This window comes from Melanotaenia boesemani, chromosome 21 (assembly GCF_017639745.1).
Source record: "Melanotaenia boesemani isolate fMelBoe1 chromosome 21, fMelBoe1.pri, whole genome shotgun sequence".
Taxonomy (NCBI): Eukaryota; Metazoa; Chordata; class Actinopteri; order Atheriniformes; family Melanotaeniidae; genus Melanotaenia; species Melanotaenia boesemani.
Genome location: NC_055702.1, coordinates 20354000 through 20377903, shown reverse-complemented (window position 1 = coordinate 20377903; position 23904 = coordinate 20354000). Strand labels below are relative to the sequence as shown.

General features: G+C 37.0%; 1 protein-coding gene across 1 annotated transcript; it reads left to right on the top strand.

Moving 5' to 3' along the window:
* Positions 1 to 756: 756 nt before the first annotated feature.
* gucy2cb (guanylate cyclase 2Cb) lies at positions 757 to 21069 on the top strand. The gene is made up of 27 exons (XM_041974881.1): positions 757 to 958; positions 2114 to 2226; positions 4557 to 4624; positions 4731 to 4946; positions 5110 to 5228; positions 7272 to 7374; positions 8955 to 9066; positions 9557 to 9698; positions 10174 to 10256; positions 11347 to 11455; positions 13408 to 13489; positions 14052 to 14154; positions 14371 to 14430; positions 14522 to 14593; positions 14744 to 14848; positions 15014 to 15100; positions 16447 to 16579; positions 16671 to 16808; positions 16980 to 17056; positions 17140 to 17231; positions 17341 to 17499; positions 18204 to 18396; positions 18479 to 18653; positions 18855 to 18953; positions 19156 to 19250; positions 19400 to 19476; positions 20417 to 21069. Exons 1-27 carry the CDS (start codon positions 757 to 759, stop codon positions 20628 to 20630), a joined length of 3228 nt encoding a protein of 1075 aa, XP_041830815.1. The 3' UTR covers positions 20631 to 21069.
* The last annotated feature ends 2835 nt before the right edge of the window (positions 21070 to 23904 follow it).

Sequence of the window (23904 nt, the reverse complement as noted above, 5' to 3'; positions counted from 1 at the left end):
AGATGAACAGGATTTGTAAAGTAGCCTCGCCAAGAAACCTGCATGCATGGCCTCTACTTTATGATGATTTTATGAAGCAAAGTTTTATACATTTGTCCCTCCTAAGTAAACATGTAAGGTTCACTACATGGACATTATATCAACAAATAATATAACAACACAATTTGCTGCACTTTATGGATGCAAATTCAATCTTTGTGAGAATCAAAGCTCTTAACAATGTTGGGAAGATCTGCATGCACTGTGCAATAATGCAAATCAAACTTTCTTTTCAAAAGTCTCCACTGAAATAATTTGTGATTGTTTAAACTGCTGCCAGTAAATTTAGGACAAACAAAGATGCATGTTTGCCCATTTCAAACCTATAATTCATTCAGATCTTTGCGCAATAACATAGAAAAGTTTTATGACCTACCTCTGTGTCTCCAAAGGTTGTATATTAACAGGTTGATGGGGAAAGGACAGCTTACAGGAACAGGGGAAGCATAAATCTGAGAAGCAAACCAGTAAGAGAGGAGAACCTGTGCATTGGATTAGATTGTTTGCTAAATCTACCTTACAGTAGCAGACTAGAAAAGATTCAGTTTTGCATTTGGAGATCAAAGCTTACCAGAGTAAATATCTGTTGACTTTATTGCACTATAGATACACTGGACTCTGGATCAGTGAAACGATTGAATCAGATACCGGAAGCCTTCACCATACCATGGACTCTCTTTAACAGCGTAAAAACACCCCCTGACTTTAGAGCTGAAAATGAACCCAGGAGGCTGGTGGCTGTGTTTGTGCACCTTTGGGATTGTTGCGACTCCGGGTCAATGTACCGGACAGTGTATCGATGGAGTTACAATTAACGTGATCCTGCTGGAGGATGAGGAGTCCCCCTGGAGCCTGAAGTATGTGGAAGGAGAAATACAGAAGGCTTTAGAGAAAGATTCAGTAATTAATGCTGCCGAAGGTAATGAAAAACATCATGAACACAAAAATATTGCCAGCATGATAATTTATATCATTTGGACTTGCAATGTAATAACATTTTCAAGATATGCTTGTGTAAGATGTAACTTAAAATGCAAACATATCTTTTGAATTAAGCCTTTATTGTGCACTTGTTGAGATACTAATACAAAAGAAAAGAGTGTTATTATAATATTGGAAGATATTACAAGACTTTAAAACTTGTATACTTTTCTCTAAAATAACAAAAGTTATACAGTAGAAAGTGGTCAGTACTAAAGGTTTTTTTAATTGTTGTGCTGAAGACCGATCTCAGTGTAGTTGGTGGGATGTAGCCTGATCTTTGATGATTGGTGTGGAGAACTCAATGTGGTTCTACGATTTTATGGACTAGCATGCAGAGGCATTTTATATGTCCAATGAAGTGCACAAATATGGTCATTTGCCCTATAAAGCTTTAATGTGTATATGCAAAAAATTCAAACATATACTTCTTACTGACTACAGATTTTGAGCAGTTTTTAGAGATCATCCAGAGTTTTTACTGACATGCCTTTCAAACTACGCAATAGGAAATGAGGAGCATCATTGCTTTAGGAAAACAGATAAGTCATTATGTGATCAGTACAATAAATAATTGGATAAAGATCATTATACAGTGTAATTTGTAATGCTTCCATAATGTTGTTTATGAACTTACTCTGACTTTTCTCCTTGATTATGTTGACATTGATTTTAAGTTTTGAGTCACTTACATGAACTTTTTTTTTTGGTTTTTAAACCATGTGCCTTGCCTATTTTATTACTCTTAGCAAAGGGCTAGTTGGCTAGTCCTGCATCTTTTATCTCTGTTTCTTAATGCAAATGTATTCTTGCAGAACAAAATAGGTTTCTGAGAACACAAGAAAGCATCTTAGCCTAATTAGCAAGCTAGCTAATTAAGCTAATATGTTTAGTTTCCAGTTTTAGACTTATTTTATTCTTTTAGCTTGGAATGTAAATTTCTCCAAATATACTCATTAATGTGACAACACAAAAATATGTCTATTTCTCACACTTTTGCTCTTTCAAACAATGTAATTCTTTAAACAGCTGCAGAGAAAATTTAAGCTAACACCTGGATTTGCTTCTGTTTCCACACAATACCACCAAACAGGTATGGGGTTTAATCTCACTGCCAGCTATGAAGGGTTCAACACCACTATTTATCGCCAAGGAGGCTGCCATAGTAGTTCATGTGAGGGCGTGTTGCAGCTCAACAAGCTGATGGTAAGTTGCTTCAGTTCATAGCCACCTTGGAGGCTTACTTTTTACCAACATGTAATTCATATCATGCATAGTTTGCACTAGTGATGTGCGGATCGATACTACTAATATCAATACTACCTAGATTATGATCTAGAATCGATTTTCATGTTAGAATATTGATATTTTATTGGTTTCAGGTTAAAATGTGGTTTACCACAAACTGGAATATTGTGGAAAGTAACTATCAAGATTATACCCAAAATTATACCCAGCTGAACGGAACTACTTTTTCCATCCACCTGCCAAAGTAATGTGTAAAATGACACAGCATTTTTGGGGGGCGTGCCATTAGGTACATGGTGGACGGGCTGCTCGTGTGGCCTTGCTCACAACATAGTATGGTTACTGCCCCTCAATTTTAATTGCAAACAACACACACTTTGCAGACAGTCATGAGTGGGGAAACTGAGGGCAATCGGGTCCTCTCACACTGGGCGCCACAAGGGGTGGGCAGATCGGTTGCCCCATGAGCCGCTGTCCATGGTGGGGGTCAGGAGGCTCTGGCTGGGGTCTTCCTCTGCCGCCCTCTGGGTGGGTCCAGGGTGGTCTTTGTGGTGGGGTGGCTTGGGTTCGTGCTCCGGGATTGCTACTGATCACCCGGCTCTCTGGGCTGCGCTGGTCTGCCTCTAGCCTCCTTAGAGGATTGAAGGCTCATTGCCTTCTATCTGTTGTATCTTTGTCTCCTCTTTCTTTGTTCTACTTTCCTTTTTACTTATCTTCACTATTCTCCTTCTTTTTTTTGTCCCCTCTGGTCAGGCCCAGCAACATTCCATAAATTCCATAATGTAAAGTAAATAAATAAGATTAAATATAATAATAATCAGATTATAAAGAGGAGCCTTTTACCCATAAAGCTGTCCTTGGCAAAGAAAATTTGTTCGGCACAACACTGCAGCCAGACCATCATTCTGCTGCTACCATGCTGGTCAGGAGAAGTTTAAAAAATCTAGTTTTGTTATGTACAGTCTTAAATATAATTATGAAATAAGACAATGCTGCAGTAAATATCTGTATGAGTTCAGCTTGGAGTGATATGTGTCCCTGAGATCAGCTCACATCAATTCAACAAGCCTAGATTCAGTCTGTAAGGATGCTGCAAAGGCTGTAAAACTGCCTTTGTGGGGGTTTTAAAAAATAAAAATTTGAATGAAAAATATTCAGTTGGATAGAAAGACAGTAACATAAATCCCTCTCATTTGTTTAGACTGAAGGTTAACTAAATATTTTAACATGTAGATGTTGACAAACACATGCAATTATTGTGGCATTTATATATTTATTTATGCATTATACTGATAATTTCAGTTTGAGTCACAAAGTATTTTATAAAAATGTAACTTTCCCCTCAATGTAGGCTGCTTTGAAAGTGAATTTCCAAACACATTAAGTTTCTGTACAACTTATCTGTATCAGATCGGCATCACCGATACTGGTTTGTTGTTTACTTGGTATCAGACTGGAAAGAAAATTAGTGGTATTGCACAAGTTGGTACCTCAAAGGGTAAATAGGTTCATTTACAGTACTATGTTCATATTCTGTGACTAAACTAGACTAGTTTTGAAACATTTCTTCTTCTTCTTCTTCTTCTTCTTCTTATGTATTTATCTATTTTATTACCTTTTACAATTTACCTATTTACCATTCTCTTTGGTATTAACCTACCAAAGAGAAACTTATGAGAGTGTTTTGAACTTTTTTCTTATACAGGTCATTGTGTTGTGGTGTCTCATACGTCAATCAATAACAAGATTTCCTGCATGTATACTGGGATGAGTACAGTGGCCAATCTCTCAACGAAGCTCAACATGTGAATAGGCCGATTTATTCCCTGATGATATTTTTTTGGAGTGATATAGATTCTTATCAACATATGCAAACTTACTGAGCTCTACATCAGTAATGCCACCAAACACAGCTGTAACTATAACACTAACTAGAGACAAAAGAGACCATTAACAGCAAACACTCATGCCAGGTGGCTCAAAGCATCACAGGCCATAAAAGCCACCCATCATGCGTGAAATCACACATTTTACAGTTGTTGATTTTCTCTCAGACAGCAGTACAATCTACTCTGCCTACAGGCCTGTAAGGCCACAGTAAGTATGTACTAGATGAACCCTACAGGCATCATCACTGTAATCAGCAGGCTGATGTTACCAACATTTTAAATATATCACTGACACATGAGAATATTACAACCTGCTTTTATACAGCTACATCACAGCACTTAATAAGTCAGCCATATCCAGCCTAAATCACTACCCCCCTAGCCATTTTTGTTTTGCAGACTTCAGGGAAGCTGGGATGTGCTGTGCTTGGACCAACCTGCACCTATGCTACTTTCCCAATAGTTGAGTAAGTGATATTTTTTGTTTTCTTCAGTCATGTCCACAATTGTGCAAATAAATTTATCTGGGGTTTGAAATGTATGAATTTACATGCCGTCATTCCCTCCTGCTAGTGCAGAAAAAGGCTCTAACGTCAGTACACCCATCCTCTCAGCGGGAAGCTTCGGGGTCTCCTGTGACTACACACTCAACTTGCAGCGGCTTCTGCCACCTGCACGCAAGATCTCAGACTTTTTCATCCACTTCTGGCTAGAGCGCAATGCTATCAAACCTGTGTGGACGCATGCCTATGTTTACAAAAAACAGAGCAACACAGAGGATTGCGCTTGGTGAGTAAAAAAATCATACATGATGCAAACATCTTGCATGATCTTGCAAGATCATGCAGGGTAATTAACAAAATTGTCAAATTTTTCAAGTTAACAATGAAACGTGACTATGGTCATGCACATTCTTTGTTAATGATTAATTCAAAGGAATCTTCTTCTGCAGGTATATAGCTGCACTGGAAGCAGATGGAAAGTTTGCAAAAAATGTCACTAGACTTTTAGTGCGCAAACATGACGATCTGATCAAACTCCTCACATCAGAGATAAAAAGAGTGAGCAATTGTAAGTTTAAAACAGCTTCCAGACACATCACAATACAACTTTGTTGTCAAGGAAAACGTCAGACAGGCTGGATGAATTTGCTATCATAACACATAAAACACAATTTGTAGAAATAAAAACACATAGACAACAGTCCATTTAAGCTTGGATATTTTCATTGGCAGTTCAACACAAGATGTACCAGGAATAACAACATAGCAGTATAGAAGTAGGCTTTTATTAGAGTGTGTACTTTTAAAAAGTATCTTACTTTTACTCTTGGATGGTTAGTGATGAGAAAATGCAACCTTCAAAGCATGACCACGAGCTGGCTAATTACAGTGGGTATGGAAAGTATTCAGGACTCCTTAAATTTTTCACACTTTGTTCATTTGCTGCCATTTACTAAAATCTTTTAAGCCATTTTTTCGTTGTTTATGTCCACACAGCACCCAGTTATGACAGAAACACAGAAATGTTGACATTTTGGCAAATTTATTAAAGAACAAAAACTGAAATATCACTTGACCGTAAGTATTTAGACCCTTTGCAATGACACTGGTACATATAACTCAGGTGCTGTCCATTTTCTCTGATCATCTTTGAGATGGTTTTATGCCTTCATTGGAGTCCAGCTGTGTTTAATTAAACTGATTGGACTTTATTGGGAAAGTCATACACCTCTCTATATAAGACCTTACAGCACAGTGCATGTCAGAGCAAATGAGAATCCTGAGGTCAAAGGAACTGCCTTAAGAGTTCAGAGTCAGAATTGTGTCACGGCACAGATCAGGCCAAGGTTACAAAGAATTTCTGTTGCACTTAAGGTTCCTAAGAGCACAGTGGCCTCCATAATCCTTAAATGGAAGAAGTGTGGGACGATTATATTCTTCCTAGAGCTGATAGTCTAGCCAAACTGAGCAACCGGAGGAGAATAGCCTTGGAGAGAGAGATGAAGAACCCAAAAATCACTGTGGCTGAGCTCCAGAGATGCACTGGGGAGATGAGAGAAACTTCTAGAAAGATAAGCATCACTGCAGCCCTCCACCAATCAGGGCTTTGTGGCAGAGTGGCCGCATCAAGGTAGTCAAAAAAACAGTTGTAGGACACCAGACAATGAGAAATAAGATTTTCATAATCTTATCTTGATCAAGATTGAACTTTTTGGTTCAAACCTTAAATCTAGGCTGTAAGTGTGGAGAAAGCAATGCACCTCTCATCAGCTGTCCAACACAGTGATGGTGGCAGAACCATGCTGTGGGTGTGTTGAACAGCTGCAAAGACAGGACAGCTGGTTGCAATTGAAGGAAAGATGAATGCAACTAAGTACAGAGAGATCCTGGAAGAAAAGCTTTTCCAGAGTGCTTAAGACCTCAGACTGGATCGAAGGTTCAGCTTCAAATAAAACAATGACCCTAAACACACAGCTAAAATTACAAAGGAGTGGCTTAGCAACAACTCTCATGTTCTTTAATGGCCCAGCCAGAGCCTTAGCTTAAACCCAATTGAGCATTTCTGGAGAGACCTGAAAATGGCTTTCTGTCAACGTTTATCATTCACCCTGACAGAACTAGAGAGGATCTGCAAGAAGGAATGGCAGAGGATCCCCAAATCCAGGTGTAAAAAACCTGTTGCATCATTCCCAAGAAGACTGCATTAGTTCAAAAGGATCTAAATACTTGCGGTCATGTGAAATTTTAGTTTTTGTTCTTTAATAAATTTGCAAAAATGTCTAAAATTCAGTTTCTCTGTCAAAATGGGAGGCTGTGTGTACATTAATGAGGGAAAAAAAAAGAATTTGCAGCAAGTGAACAAAGAGTGAAAAATTTAAGGGGCTCTGAATACTTTCCACACCTACTTTATGTCCCAGTAATTGCTGGTACTTGCCTCCCATCGGTACGTTTCCTGTTTTATTCAGCCATAAAAGAACAAGCTCTAGTTTGGTACTAGCTGTGGCTTCAATGTTGAGCTAGAAAAATAAATGTGGGGACATTTTTAGACCCCGAGGCTAAAAATGTGGCCACTATTAGACGATGCTGTTACATACATCCTTTCTGTGTTCAGTGTTTATCATCTGTGGCTCACCAGCAGACTTGGTGGATATTAAAAATGGTTCTGCAGCAGCTGACAGCAGCGATATTCTCTTCATCCTCATCGATCTTTACAAGTCAGTGCCATGTCCTTTCACCCTTCTCTAACTTAAATTTTGTTCTAATTTAATTGGTTTCAATGATTATCAAATCATTTAAATAATACAAGTGCAACATATCAAACATTGGAACTGGGAATGGTGCCAGTTTCTTTGTCTTTAATCAGTAAAACTTTGGTATCAATGACAGAAAGAGCAAATGACTGCATGAGAAAAACAAAAATGGTCAGTTTATTGTACTTTTAACTTATCCATTAAAGGATATTTATGACATTTTTTCACATGTTGACACAATTTGAGAAGTTAATGAAATGTCTGGGGCAACTATTAGAGAAACACTCCCACTGTAACCTTTATAACCATGAATTTACTCCACTATACAAACTTGTCACCCTACTATACTTTACTCTGCTTCATGGTTTGCTTCTTTTGAGATCTAGGACTCAATAACCCTTCAAACACATGTTTACTGCCTACAAAAGCATACATGAAATGGCATGAGAGCTCACACTAGCACACACCAAGGTGGTGGATAAATACCTGATGGCCATTTTTCTCAAATACTAACATTTCCCTGGTCTCTGCATCCAAGGACACTTGGTACCGATCCTTCTGTTAGCCACTATATTAATGTGAGTCATAAAATGGATCAGCCAAGACTGTTAAAGACCAAACTAAAGGATTGTTAAATAGAAATGATATATTATGTGTATATGATTTATTTATTTAATAATTTTAACTTCTTGACCCTAAAATATAATTATATCTGGAACAGATACATTTCAGTCCTTGGTTTACAAAAACTGAAAGTGTGTCTGTTCCCATTACTGTGCTAAATAAAGTTGTCAGTACAAAATGACCCCATTATTTATTGGCTCCATAACCCCAGGCTTGTACTGATTTTCCATTTCTCTGTGTTCTTTTCAAAGCTTTACAAGCTAATGTTGAGAACAGCTGTTTCTAGGGGCAAAACTTTACCAATGTTTGTTTTTGCGATGCAGTGACATTCACAGCATGTCTCAAAATCTCACTCAATGACTTATTCTTAGATTTAAGGCACATATTATTTTAAGTAATATTTATTTTTACATGTTTGGTTTAAACGAGCAATATGAACAGTTGTAAAGGCAACATTCATTCTGAGCGTTATAAGCCATTCAGACTATTTCTTTTGTTTTAATTCGGGAGGGTCTTGCTTATTTCAGGAAGATAACACCAAATCCCAATCTACAAATGTTACAGCAGCTTGCCTCCATCTTAAAAGATTTTTAATTGGCCTGATCTGTCATCTAATGAAACCATTTAATGCACGAAGAAAGGAAAAACACAACAAAAGAAATCATACTAAACAAACAATCCCACTAACAATCAGTTTAAATATTGGCTAAAGTTTGTCTTTGTGATGTTTTCAGCCAAATTCAAGTGATTTACAGTCCATTGTGTTAAATTTATATGTACATGTCCCACATCATCCCATTTATTTATTTTTTTTTTTTTTTGGATGAGTAAATTTACTGGATGTTAACATGGGAATGAAATTTTCCTGAGCTGGATGTAGCATTTACAAGACTTGTCTGTGTCCTGGTTCTCCTCTACAGTGATACATACTACAAAACACCGTCTTTCCCAGAGATGAAGAATGTGCTGGTGTTGACCATGCCTGACACCAGAAACTACATCGTCAATACAGACCTTAATAGCAACAACACGGTGAGGACACAGGGATGAAAAACATACTCAGTTTCTTTCTCTGAAGCCCCCTCTTTAAGGAAATAGTGAAGTTTTTTTACTGGTTCACTTTCTTCCTAAAGTCAAAAAACTGTTTAATTTTTCCGTTGGTTATCAGGAAAGACTGTATTTCCTTTCATTTGGTGAGTTTGGTGCTTCTTGTATCAGCCTTACATCAGCTGTTTGAGATTTGGCTTGTGTTTTTAAAGTTTCAAATTAAAGTTACAAATAAAGACAAACTATACGATGTCTAATAATACATTTTGCATTGGTTTAATCTGGCCCATTTTAGGTAATTATTTCTGATGTTTCTGCACAGCTTTGATAATAACTCTGCATTAAGAAGAAACTTAACCTCTTCCAAGCATTTACCATATTTTAATCTACAGAAAGATGTGTAAACACCTCCTAATAAATAAATAAATATAGTAAATTGAGGAAATCTTTTAGTCATCTGGCTCTCTCTCTGCAGATGAATGACTACGTGGCTGCATATCATGACTCAGTGCTGGAAATAGGCCACGTGATGAGAGAAATCGCAAGAAAAAATCAATCTGAGATGCAAGAGATGGAGTTTGTGAATGTGAATTACTTCAGGAACACCTCTTTTAACGGTAAGGATAAAGAAAGATATCAGGAAATGGTGAAGACAATGTACCTGCATGAAATGGTCTCAAGGTGTAACCTCATATTTAAGTTTTTCCAAATTGCACCCAAAAATCTTGATCATAAGATGCCATCAGGTCTGAAAGCAGCCCTGAGAGCTGATGGCAGTTCCTGTGAGGTCAAACAGATGGAGGCTGTCTTCTGCTGTCACTTAATTGTGTTTTTCACTGACATGATGAAAGGATTCAGTGTTTATAGCCTGCAGGTTGCAGCAGCTTGTATGCAGCTGTGACTGAGAGCCGGTCTCAAAGAGAAGCTATTCATTCCTGATGTCATGTCTCACAGCCAGACTCTTTCACACATCGTTGGTTTATCACTGATAACAAATAAACACTTAATTTTATAAATCAAAACAATTAGATGAGAGCTGCAGCAGGGATGTGTGGAACAATAAAGGTTTTTTATTTCTTTTATTCTGCGTAGGAAGTGCGGGATATTATAAGCTTGATGCTCACGGAGACAGAGATGTGAATCTCTCTGTTATTTACACCACAAACGACAATGAGGTACTTTATTCTTATATTTCAATTTACATTTAATTTTTATCAGTGATCATTTTGTCAGTAAATGTATCTTTTTCATGAATGAATTATTGAGTTTTAGTTAATATATATCTTATCAACCAACAATTAATTTCCAAAAATTCAATTTACAATATAATTCTTAAATATTTAATATTTAAAAATTTTTCTTTAACCCAATTTCCTCTCTTAATGAATTAAGATAAACAATACAGTACACAAACAATATTGTTTACAACATGAAACATAACTTCCATAAATGAAAGTACACAATACCATTTTTAGGATCTAGAATGCCTAAAGAATTTGTTAATAGTCTTGTTAAAACAGACTATATATAATTTTGATAGCTCTCTTTTTACGTTGCAATTTCAGGTTTGTTCTGCTATTTATATATCCCTGTTTTTATATATCTGTTTGCTAATAAATTTAGATTATTTTTTATGTACACTACTTCTCAAAACTTTAGGGTCACTTTGCCATGGGATTCAATAGGGAAGTGACCCCAAACTTTTGAAAGGTAGTGGATATCTGAATGTAGAGTTTATTTATTAATTTATTATTAGAATTTCAAAGGTTTCCAATTTTAGCACAATTTAACTTGAGTGTTACGTCAAAAATATCTCCTAGAACCAAAGATCTTTTAAATATCTTGAAGAATAACATTAAAGAATAAATGAACTTAGGTCCCAGTATTGATCCCTGTGGAACCCAAAAGTGTTTCTCCAAAATTTCTCTTATTAAAACGACACACAACTCATTTGTTAAGAAATAGAAAATGATTTGTGATCCCCCACTAGCACGTTGTTATGTTTCTTATAAACATACAGAGTGTGGAGGTATCAACATACATTTTCTATAAATTCTATAAAATAGAAATGTTAATTGCTTCTAAACCTTAAAAGTCATAAAGCAACTCACATTTCTTATGTTAGGGTTTTAATTTTATTTAATTCACAAGGGCCCTGGTCTATAATTTCACACAGTGTGCTTATCAATATTATCAACTGGAATGCCTTTATCCACTTTATTTATTTATTTATTTTTGGTTATTCTTCTCTAATTTTTTCCTCAGTACAAAGTTTTATTCATCTTTGACACTGAACACAACCAAACCACAGTGGAGGACTTCAGTCCTTCCTTTATCTGGGGAAAAAAGCTTCCTGTGTCCAAACCTGAGAAAGGTACATCTAAAACACACACACACACACACACACACACACACACACACACACACACACACACACACACACACACACACACACACACACACACACACGCTGTGATTGTGTCACAAATTTAAACATGGTCTATTTACCCACACACATGCAACCACACACACAGAGCACACTTGTTTAGTGACAATAGTGAGTGAACATCAAGTTTAAATATCTGTCAGGAAGATTTACTATAAAGTGGTGTCAGTGATGAGAAAATATATTTTTATTAGCTTTTACTGTTTTTATAGTTGTGGGAAATGACTCAGTTATTTTAGTGTTATTTTAACCCTTTTATGATACCAATGAATAATCCAAATTAGACAAAAATGGATCTAAATGAAAGTGTGAAAAGCAGATTAAATGGCTATAACCAGGTTATAAGACAAAAGTCCTTGTTTATCAGGCTGCTGGTCATCATTATTCTTTAAACTTCAAGAGCAGTATTTAAAATGTATTTTTAAGGGAAGCAGTGATGGTTTAAAAGTCACTACTTAACTGTAATCTCAGTTTATTTATTTAATAAACATTTATTCTCATTATTATTGTCCAAAAGAAAAGAAAAATGCAAAGAAACGTTTTTCTCTGCCTTTTTTAGAGCAAACTTAAATGGTGCAGTATATCACTAAATCAAAGGTCAATGAAAAAAAAAGTAAAATATATAATTAAAAACCATGTTTCTATTGGTATCTAATCACTTTACTAATGTAATTAGTTTTTATTCTCTTAGAATGAGCCATTTATATCAACTTGCCATAGGTCCACATACCTGGCAGCTGCTATATTTGCGCCACCATTTATACTACGGTGTCTCTGAATGGACAAATTACTCTGTGTATGAAGTGAGAACCCTTTGATTTTTAAAACTGCGGTACTGGCTTTATTTAGATAGTTGCTAGAACAGCCTCTACCAAACTGAGGGTATCAAGATCATTTCATAGGGTTGCCAGATCATTGTAAAAATAAAATATAGTTTGCATTTATTAAAATAATTTCCTGATTTCTATTGGCGCTGACAAAATTAATGTGTTAATGCAAAGATGTTAATATGTGAAATTGTCGTATTAATTTTGGCATTATCTCGGTAAGAGAAGCTGATTTTGGACATGTAGGTGCTTTGTTACGGCGGTGAACAGAATCCACCAAAAATCACTTTATTCTCCTCATTTGTGAAGATTCAAACAGTTTTCAAGCCTTACATTTAGAGCAGTATTTCTCAGTCCTGGTCCTTGGGGACCACTGCCCTGCATGTTTTAGAGTTTTAGGGTCATGAACACCAATATATGTTATCTTGGGGGTTGTGACTTGAAAAGTTTAGAAACCACTGTGCTAGAGCACCGTTTAGTATAACTAAAGCCTTTAAAGGGAAATAGAAGAAGGCAGTAAACATGTACAAAATTTTGAAGTAGTTACCTGTAGTATAGTCAGCACTGCACCTCAGGCCACTACATCCAAAATGATAACGTGTTCGTGCCTGGAGGAAAGTTGGCCATTGACGACCACCGTCGAGTCACAACTGAGCTTGTATTTGAAGTCTTTTCCTTACCTCTAGATGTCGGTAATTCTTATCTTATCTATCTTCAATCCACTTAAAAAATGGATGCCTGTGAGAAATGCTATACAGCGGTCTGACTCGAACTGTAAAAGATAAACTTGTGATTACATTTCTTGGATATAATGAGGACTTTTGTTCCTCATCTGTGCATCACTGAGGGACATTTACAAAAGACTGACAGTGATGATGGCAAATATTGTTGGCATGACCATTACCTGAGGAGTAATAAGCTGTATTTATATCTGGTAGACTTAAAATACCCTGTTTTCTAGACACACTTTTTAGATTCTTCTTTACATACAAACAACCGTTTTTCATTATCTGTATGTATCAACTCTAAACCGATGCCTTTTTTCTACTATAGGCAACGACCATAATGATACCATTGTTATTGTGTTGGGCACCACGATGGTTGTAGTGGCCACCATTGCCTTTATTTTCTACAGGTATGCTTTACTGCTGCTAATGTATGTCTTAAAATAAATGTTGTGAGGAAAGTAGAAGCAGATGACAGTTTTTCCTTCCTGTTAAAAAAGGAGTTTTTACACTTCATTGGATGAGGGACTGAATTAAAAAGCAGTTTTGATGCAGTCTGTTGGATTTCTTTGATAGAAAATTATTTTTATGAATTGTTTTGAATGGAAAATAAGTTATAAATTGGACAAATGGATTATAATTGCACTACAATTTGTGTTGGTGCCCTACAAGTAAAGCTGAGTTGAATTTAACTGCCATGTTAGAAAGGATAATAAGAAATGCGTTATCAGACAAAGTTTCTGACCATTAATATGTAAATACATAAATATGGATGAATGTAAATAAAATTAGACATGAGATACTAATACTGGGCAACATGTTTTCCCCTTTGTTACTGAAGTGTATATAAACCAGATGCTCTATAATGTCTTTGTCCTGATTATTTTTCCTTGTTGGTTTAATTCTTCTTTCTTGGCCATCAGCAGCCATCCTCTTAGTGCAGTTTTAACTGGTATTATTTTCATGTTACAGACAGAACAGAAAAGACCGGCTGCTCAGGAAACGTTGGTCCCACATCAACTCTGATCTCATCACTCTGCTGGAGGACAACGAACACAACATCATCTCCCTGAAGGTCAATGAGCTTTAAAACTCTCAGCATGATAATAAAAAAGATGATTTGTTCTATATGATGCAACAATCAAAACTTGTCTTTGACTTGGAAATCTGCGATTACAGTGCAGAACACGTTTCTCATCTTTTTTTCCCCTCTATGAACTCACTTGCACGTGCAGTTTTCCACTTGTATTGAATAAATGATCTTTCACTGACCTTCATCTTTTTGTATCAGATTGAAGATGAGGCAAAGAAAATTAAATTCAAGATCCGCCGTGCACTGTATGATAAGAAGGTAGTTGAACAAAATATCTTGTAGTTTTCAAATGTCCCAATCTTTCCTTCTGAGCACAAGTAGCAGATGCTCTTTGCTGCTTTATTTTCAGATTGTGATTCTCAAAGAGCTTAAGCACTCAGACGGCGACTTCAACAAAACCCAGAGGATAGAGCTTAATGCGGTAAAATGTGCACACAAAGCTGGCAGTGTGTGTATGTGTAACTACACTGGTTTCATTTCTTAGTGTGCTTTTAGGTCTTTTTAGATTTTTATTGCCTCCGAGTTAATATTTTTCCAAGCTTACCAGTGAATTGTCGCCTTTCCCCTGCAGCTTCTGCACATTGACTATTACAGCCTTACAAAGTTTTATGGCACAGTGAAGTTTGACCAGGGTGTGTTCGGTGTGTTTGAGTATGGAGAGCGGGGGTCGCTCATGGTATGTAGAACAATCACACATTCAGTTCCGGTCCAACTTAAAGTTTCAACACAAGCTCATTACTCATTAATTCATATATCAAGAATATCAGCACATCAACAACGTGGAGATCACATAAAACAAGCAGAACGCTGTGTTTTTATCTTCATCTTTTTCTTTTTCCAGTATGTGCTGCATGACAAGGTGTCATACCCAGAGGAGACCTTCATGGACTGGGAGTTTAAGATCTCCGTCATGTATGACATTGCCAAGGTGAGAACTGACGAGATGATTGTTTTATATTGTTGTACTGCTCATGGCAGCATCAGTAGTATAAAAGATGGCTAAAGACACTCACAGATACTTCCATGTAAATGATAAAGACCATTATGTAAGAATTATTCAACAGCATCCAATCAATACCATTGTCAGGGACATCATATCACATTACAAATACCACTCTCATAATAGACTCTCAGTTTCTCCATGTGCAGAGTACTTGTCATTTTTCCCAACCACAAATCAAATGAAGGCACTAAGTCTGATCCTCACACCCATAATATCAGTTCCTTTTCAGTCACTATTCTAAACAGAACAGCTATACTCTCATAATTACTTGCATGAGGTAGAGAGCGTACTGCTTCTAAGACAGGGTCCAAGGTTTGCCAAATGCCACAGAAAAACATTAGAAAATGCTCTTCCAGAATAAATTCATGATCCAAAACAGTACTGGATTACCAGCAGCAGATTTGCATTTATTGCAAACAGGTTAAACTTAATTATGTAACTTCTTCATGGAATAGTGCATGTACTATAAGACACAATCCGACATTAGCAGAACAGTCATGCATATTTCTCTGATATTCATCTCACGTAGCATTTTGAGTTTCTCTGCCTACTTTTATATAAGCTTCATGTGATGTGATTGGCAATTCAAAGTGTGGCACATTTTTCCTAACAAATTCACAAATTTGTAAATATCCTTAAAAAAAAAAGGTTGTTGTAGGTCTCCTACAGCAATCTCAATTAAATTAAATTTCCCTTGACCTTCATATGACATATGCTAGTATTTTTTGTACCCAGATGGAAAACCTGTGATTCTCCGCTGTGAAGGAGTGATTTGGTGAAAATTAGCTAAATTTATGGTTGAATATCATGAATATCTCCTATGGTAGTCTCCACTGCACTGATTAACAAATACAGGTGCAATCAGCTCATTTAAATTCAAACCAAAGCACCAGCAGAAATTAGCATGTGTCTCAAACAGGCATATCTGACCCTCTGATCCCTCAACCCCAAAAGCATTACGGACTCATCTGCCTTGACATCCTCAGATCAGTTTTGACCAGAGGAAATAAACATTTTTTTATTTGAGCCAAAGCACAAACTGAGCGTTGGAGTTGTTTTACACCAGCAAAAGATGTCTTGAACAATTTTATTAATCTAAATGAACTGTTGCAGTTCCTCCAGCTGCCACTAGATGTCATAAAACATCACAGATGACTCACAATTTACAAGTCCTTTTTTTTTTGTAAATGTCCTCACCGATTCTGCTTTAGGAGAATAGGTGAGCTCCTATTTGATGCTGCTTCACTTTAGTGCATAACTCCTCTTTGCAGGGCATGTCTTACCTCCATGCAAGCGACATCCAAGTACACGGTCGCCTCAAGTCCACTAACTGCGTGGTGGACAATCGCATGGTGGTGAAGATCACAGACTTTGGCTGCAATGCTTTTCTTAGCCGTGTCAAAGGTAAAAACATAAGAACAGAATGTCTATAGCTAAACCCCACCATGCCTTTGTTTTTGTTAATTTAAACATTTTTTACACTTTGTCCTCTCAGACTTGTGGACAGCTCCGGAGCACCTGAGGAAACAAGGTACCTCCCAGAAAGGAGACGTCTACAGCTTTGCAATCATCTCTCAGGAGATTGTCCTCAGAAAGAGCACCTTCTACACCGAGTCCTGCTCCGACCGATCAGGTGTCAAACCCTCAATCATTGTCCAAAATTGAGACCTCTCTTGTGAACTCGATACACAAACACAGCAATTACAGTCATGGCAATAAATATCAGAAGCCTGGTGATGGGCCTTACATGCTCAGTGACCCTCAGTTGCTTATGTTTGATGAATGAATTTGTCTTTCTCAACAGAAAAGCTGTCCAAGGTGATCTCATCCTACTTCAGACCTGATCTTAACTTTGAGACGGCGTCAGAGAAAGAATTGGAGGTGTTAGAAATTTGTGAAACAACTTAATTTTACTTTGCTTCCACACTGTCTATCTCTAAAACCTAGTGTCTTCTACCCTTCAGGTGTACACACTGATTAAAAGCTGTTGGGATGAGGATCCAGAAAAAAGACCTGACTTCAAAAAGGTAGAAAACTCACTGGGGAAAATCATCAGGTAACTGCACACTGCATGTGCTCGTGTTGATGCTAGAAATGCAATCAAGGCTCTAAATGATGGATGCTGTATTTCTAGTTTGTTTAAAAACAATCTGTTTCCTTTCTAGTAAAATTCATAACCAGGACAATGAGAGCTATATGGATAACATGATCAGGAGGCTTCAGATGTATTCCAGGAACCTTGAGCACCTGGTGGAAGAGAGAACAGCCCTGTACAAAGCGGAGAGAGATCGGGCTGACTGCCTCAACTTCATGCTGCTTCCTGGGTCTGTTTACATCAAAGGACACACTACTAAAACACATGTGCAACATTTATGTAAAACAAGTAGCTTTAAAAACAATGTAAACTCACTTATCCAGGTTAGCATCTGAAAAAGCACATTGCAGATTAACATTTGAAATACTCAAACATGGTCAACTGCAAATAAAGAAGTGAGTATATGTGAAGTAATCCTTGTTTATTACTATGTGAAATGTCATTATTATGGCATCTACCAGGGACATTTTTACTATAAAGTGATGTAAAAGGTCTCAGAAACTGTATGTATCAAATATAATACACATGGTGTTAAAGGATTAAAAAGAGAGTGCTAAAGTGGCAAAAGACAAGGTGGACTGCATGGAGGATCTTGTGCTCATATAAAGCTACTTTAACAGAAATCCATAATAAGAACAACACAGAAAGTGAGCTAAAAGCAAAAAGGAAATAAATGGATAGTCATAATTACTGAAAATGGATGGCTGAACAAGCTAAATAATAAAGAATAAAGTTATGTGACTGAAACAGATATTGCTCACGTACATTGATATATTCTGTTATATTAGTAATAGTTATACATATATAAACAATAATACTGTGTCGGCTTATTTTAAGTGACAAAACTACTGGGTTAAGCCTAATTGAAACCTCTGGAAACCAGTGGTTTCATCCTGTCACATCCTGTCATTTTATATTGATCTCTATATGAAGCCCGGTGGTGAAAAGCCTAAAGGAGACCGGCGTGGTGGAGCCAGAGCTGTACGATGAAGTGACGATATATTTCAGTGACATTGTCGGCTTCACCACTTTGTGCCAGTACAGCACACCTATGGAAGTTGTGGACATGCTTAATGACATCTACAAGGGCTTTGACAGCATCGTCGATCATCATGATGTATATAAGGTACTGGCAGGGGTGTAACATAATAGATAGATAAAAAATAATTATTTAAAAAAGTGCAAGAATTTCTTTCATGTGACTTCAGGTGGAGACAATAGGTGATGCCTATATGGTTGCATCTGGCCTGCCGAGGAGAAATGGGAACAGGCATGCTGTAGACATCTGCCGCATGGCTCTGGACATCTTGTCCTTCATGGGCACCTTCCAGCTCCGACATTTGCCTGGTATCCCTGTATGGATACGCATTGGAGTGCACTCAGGTAGACATGACATTCCTAGTTGCTTCTTCTTGTTCTACTTTCAGCAAGAGGTTTTAACTTTTAAATGCAAGTGCATCTATTCCTCTAACCCTAAGCTGATGTAATTAACCTCTCTTCCCACTCATCTGCCTCTTTATTCCCTTCTAATATAAACATTTAGATAAAATGATGGGAAGCTAACTGAAATTTTTTTGTGTCCAGGTCCCTGTGCAGCGGGTGTTGTGGGGCTAAAGATGCCCAGATATTGTTTATTTGGAGACACAGTCAACACGGCGTCTCGCATGGAGTCTACAGGACACCGTGAGCAAAGAAAGACACACATTCACAGACACAGCTAATGAGACAAGTGATTTCCATTGACATTTCCTCTAGCTAGTTTCTCCATTCTAGTTATTTCACATGAGCGTCTTACAAATTGCTCTAGTGAAATTATAGAGGCTACCCGTAAACCTGATTAACTAAATTAAATGCAGCCAGTCTCAGTTGTGTTTATATCCTCCAGCCCTGCGGATCCACGTCAGCGAGCCGACTATAAATATCCTGCAGAGAACAGGCTGCAAGTTTGAGTATGAGACCAGGGGAGAGACTTATCTGAAGGTATAGACTGGCTTCCTTTTAAAATTTGGAAAATAAATTAAATTTGCAGCTATGAAATAATTTATTGTCCACAAATACTGCTGCTAATGATACCATCATAAATCTGCATATATGTGGGTGTTTTTTTTGTTTTGGCTTTGTTTGTACAGGGTAAAGGGACAGAGACAACTTACTGGTTAACAGGAGAGACTGGGAAAGAATATGATCTTCCTATTCCACCCACAACGTGAGCAAACACAAACCAAAAACTCAATGAAACAACGCCTGTCATTTCCAATCAACTTAAATGCATAAACAAGGCTGTTAAATTACATTTATCTGTCTGCATCATGACTGAGAGAAAAAAGATGGAAAATATGGTTAAAGATGACATAATTACCGCAGGTATAGAACAATTATTCTTAAAAACGACACATTTTTATTTTACCTGTACAGTTGCTCAGACAGGGTGTTGTATTATGTCCAAGAAAATGAAATCAAAACAAAACATACAAAGGTTGGTTGCTCTACAGTAATAAAACTGCTTGATTAAAGTTTGCAGTAGCTGCTGGGATAGGCTCCAGCACTCCTGCAACCCTGCATTAGAATAACATTAGAAAAATCCCAATAAAGGCTAACCTGGCACGACTTCTGCTGTGAACTGCTTTTGGGTATTCAAGACAAAAAGATGGGAGTAACTCAGTCCCTCCAGCAAAACCTAAATTTGAAACTTGGTTTTAAAACTTTCTAATTTGGGGTCCTGATTTTTTTTAAAACTATAAAATAAACTTATTAGGTAAATAGTTTTAAAATTATTCATAAGAAATACCCTCGTGCTTAGCTCAAAAATAATGTGGTTAGGTAACAAGATTATGGATAATTTAACATTTAGTAATATTGAACAGGGATGCACGCACTACTGTTGTGTAATCTGAATGGCATTATAGTATTATTTACTGCTGCATGCGTTGTAATTGTGAGCAGCTTTTTAGGACATAAGGTCATGTCCAGACGAGCATTTCAGAAAGATATACTCAGTAAATATAACTTTATTTTAAATTGATAGTGACTCATACCCGAATGACCTTTCAAGGCTGCTCTGACGCACATTTTGCTAGTCGACTCTTAAATTACTTGTGTGAACTTGTTTCTTTCCATTAGCGTGCTGTTTTATTCCCATGTTGCAGAGAGAATTTCCAGCGTCTGCAGCAGGACCATGCCCACATGATCCTGGCGTGTCTGGAGTGCCGCTCTCGAGGGTCCGTGCGCAGAAGAAAGCCACGTACCAATAGGAGCAAGGAGGATGAAGACAACCAGGAATCAGAGGCAGAGTCTGAGAGCAACCATCCTGAATACCTGCATCTGGCAACGGTTGACAACACCTTGAGCACATTCCTGTAGAATGTCACTTTCTCTGTTATTCTCCGTTTGGCCAGAGCAGAAAGTTAGCCAGCAGGAGTACAATAAACTAACTGAAATCAATGTCATTTTGTCACTAGTCCTCTCATAGCTAATTTTTGCTTTGTAAATTCGACATTTTGTGTCTCAAGATATATTTATAAAACAGATCTGATCATTTCTTGTTACAATTTGCTTCCAAACCCTTGGTTTTGCTGCTCCTCAATGAACCCACCGGTCCAAAAACAAACAAGAGGCAGCAGAGATGTGAAGCTGACAGACAGCCAAGTAGAGATATGACCCATTAATTTACACAGAAAAGGATCGTTTGCATCCTTCTGAGGCTAATCTGAGGCCATGAGGAGCATCAGTGCCACAAACTGTGCTCAACCAACATTCTTGCACATAAATGAAATCTACTGTATATCCATGCAATTTCTACAGGTCTCATGATTAAGTTTTATTTATATCAATGTTTCACATACATTTGGAAGCAAACACGTATTTCTTTGCCTAGAACACAGAAAAATGTGAAGTAGAGAAACCGTTGTTTTCAGTCCAAGTAAATCTCTTTAAGTGCCGGTTTGTTATTTTAAAGAAAGCATTAGATACTAGTGTATAACGGCACGTGTGCTCAGACTTTTTTTATTTTCGTTTTTTAAAAAAGTACATTGGAGAATGTGCATCTTAAACCAAAAGACAAATTTTTATTTTAGTTTAAGACAATCATGTACAGTAAATAAAAAAAAAACAACAAAAAATAAAGAGAGAATTCACCACCTGTCACTTTTTTGAAGATGTCGTATGTTGCACAGATCCAGATGAAATACCCTTCTGTTAAATTAAAACACAACATATCTTATAGCCTGTACATGTTTGTCTGAGGCGTTACAATTCATGTGTCACATTGGATTTTTTTTCAACATTTACAGACAAAGTATATTGAGGCTCTGCAGACAGCAGATAAAAGAAAGTCCAGCATCAGAGAAGACTGTTTGCTATGCATATGATCCTGACGTATGTTTTTGCACACAATAATGAAAGTGCACTGTTAGGTAGACCTTTCCTGCATCAAATAGTGTGTGAAAACACACAATTACAACAAAAACGACTAAACAAATACAGATAAACGGAGGAAAAAAATAAAAAGAAACGTGGATTCAGCAAACCAAACAAAATGAGTGAAGAAGTAGATGGATGTTTACAAAATTATTTCCTATCTTGAGAAAAATAATGGTAATAAAAATCTTGGAATAGTGCTTGTAAGAGCATTTATATGACCCAACACCGATCAAACATATCTCATAAACCTGAATAATTGTGTGGTTTAACATAGAAAAAAAGCAGAATTCAGCCAAAGATGACAGTCACCCCCTTTACTAATAAAAAAAGAGGAAAAAGCCCACAGTTTAAAAAACCTTAGGAATAAATAACACAACAAAATATACAAAAAAAGGTGGCTTAAACCTTTGAACAGCTTGACCTCACACATGCAGCTGCTTGTGCACATTTTCTCTCTTCATCGCCACCTGAAAACCTCAGAGCAAATACAGAGGAAGTCATTTACACTAGTAACAAATCTCAACCCTGGCTGAGACTGAAACTATCCACTAAAAACAAAACAAAAAAGCATGTAGTTACAGTTATGATCATTTTGACATGTTGGTCAGTTTTGCTGCTTGAACTCAAGGCACTGAATGATCCAAGTTAAAAGAGCTTAAATAATAACACCATCTCTCCGTTGTTCTGCTAATATCACTTATCATATTGCCAGGATTATCATATGCATGTTCTGTAACTGTAACCTAACTATTTTAATATGTATTGTTTGTGCTATCCCTGCTAATAAAGTCTGTTTCTACTTAACGCTATAAATGGACAACAGTTTATCCTATGCACACAAACAGATACAAACACTACTTTGTATGTGCAGATGTATTTTTTTTTAAATCTAGAATTATCAAAATGTTAGAAAAAAAAAAAGAACTACGATTTTAATTATCGATTGTCTCTTCGTGTTGCTCTCACTGCCGGCGTGTAACAGCTCGGGTGTATTTGTGTTTCCTTGCTTCGTGCTGCTGGTCAGTCCGGGTTACGGAGGAGTGTTGACAGCAGCAGGTCTGACATAAGCTGCTGGCAGCCGACGTTTAACATCGTCTCAGAAGCAGAAATCATCTTGCTGGTTAGAGGACTTAGCTGTAATAGGACATAGCTATAATAAACTGAAAATAACAAATGTAGCCTATCAAGCATCACCTAATCTGCACAGGACGACGCACCCAATATCTGCATATATTACTATGTTTTTGTTCTGTGAGCCCCTCACCTCAAAAAAGCCAGAAAATGAAATTTTAATGTGCTATTTAGAAACATCTACAATCATTTAATGAGCTGTGTTCTGATGGGCGACAGCTTACTGTAGATATAATCTGGTCGTATTTACATGTTTTGTTAGGAATCTAACACCCTGTTATTTCTACAAGTATAATCCTTTATTCATTTTAAAATGTCATTCAACAACTGCTCCAGATGATTGCTTGAAACAAAGTAATTTTTCACCAAATATCATTAAATGTGCTGAATTAGAAATTTGACCTATGGTTCCATTCTTACATACTACCAGCAGACATTTGTAAAAGTAATTTAATGCAACGACACGTCTGTTATTGTACGAGTTGAGAGTGGACTGTGGCAATCATAATTTTAAACAAAAGAAATCCACCTTTGTATCCTCTCTTTTTAAAATGATTGTGACCCCTAGTCCTCCCTCTGACCTCCTTTATACCTCTTTCCTGCAGCAGCAATAGTGGCAGTCAGGTGAAACCAACACAAAGTCATGCAGGTGTGTTTGCTGCTGCCGTGTGCCTGCCCGAACAGTTGCAGTTATACTTTCCATTAACTACAAGGTCAACCAAAACCGTAAATATGAGCAGACATACACTGCATGCACAATTACTGGGCAAATTGGATATTTCTATACAGTTTCCAGGTCCAAACTATATAAATGTGTTTTTGTATTTAATTACTTTCATTTTAAGCGTTATGCATCCATGTAAAGAAGGAAAATGTGGTTTAAAGAACTGCATAATCATTAGGAAGCTTAGATACCTTGAGAAACACTGCTCCAAAAGTGCATGGGAAGGAAAAACTGCAAATTAACCCCAAAAATCTCAAGTCAAAATTAAACCTTGGGTTTCTAAGCGCACACATTCCTCCAGTGTCATAATGCATAAATGGTTAAAAAAAAAATTTTTTAATAAAGCATAATTAATGTGTA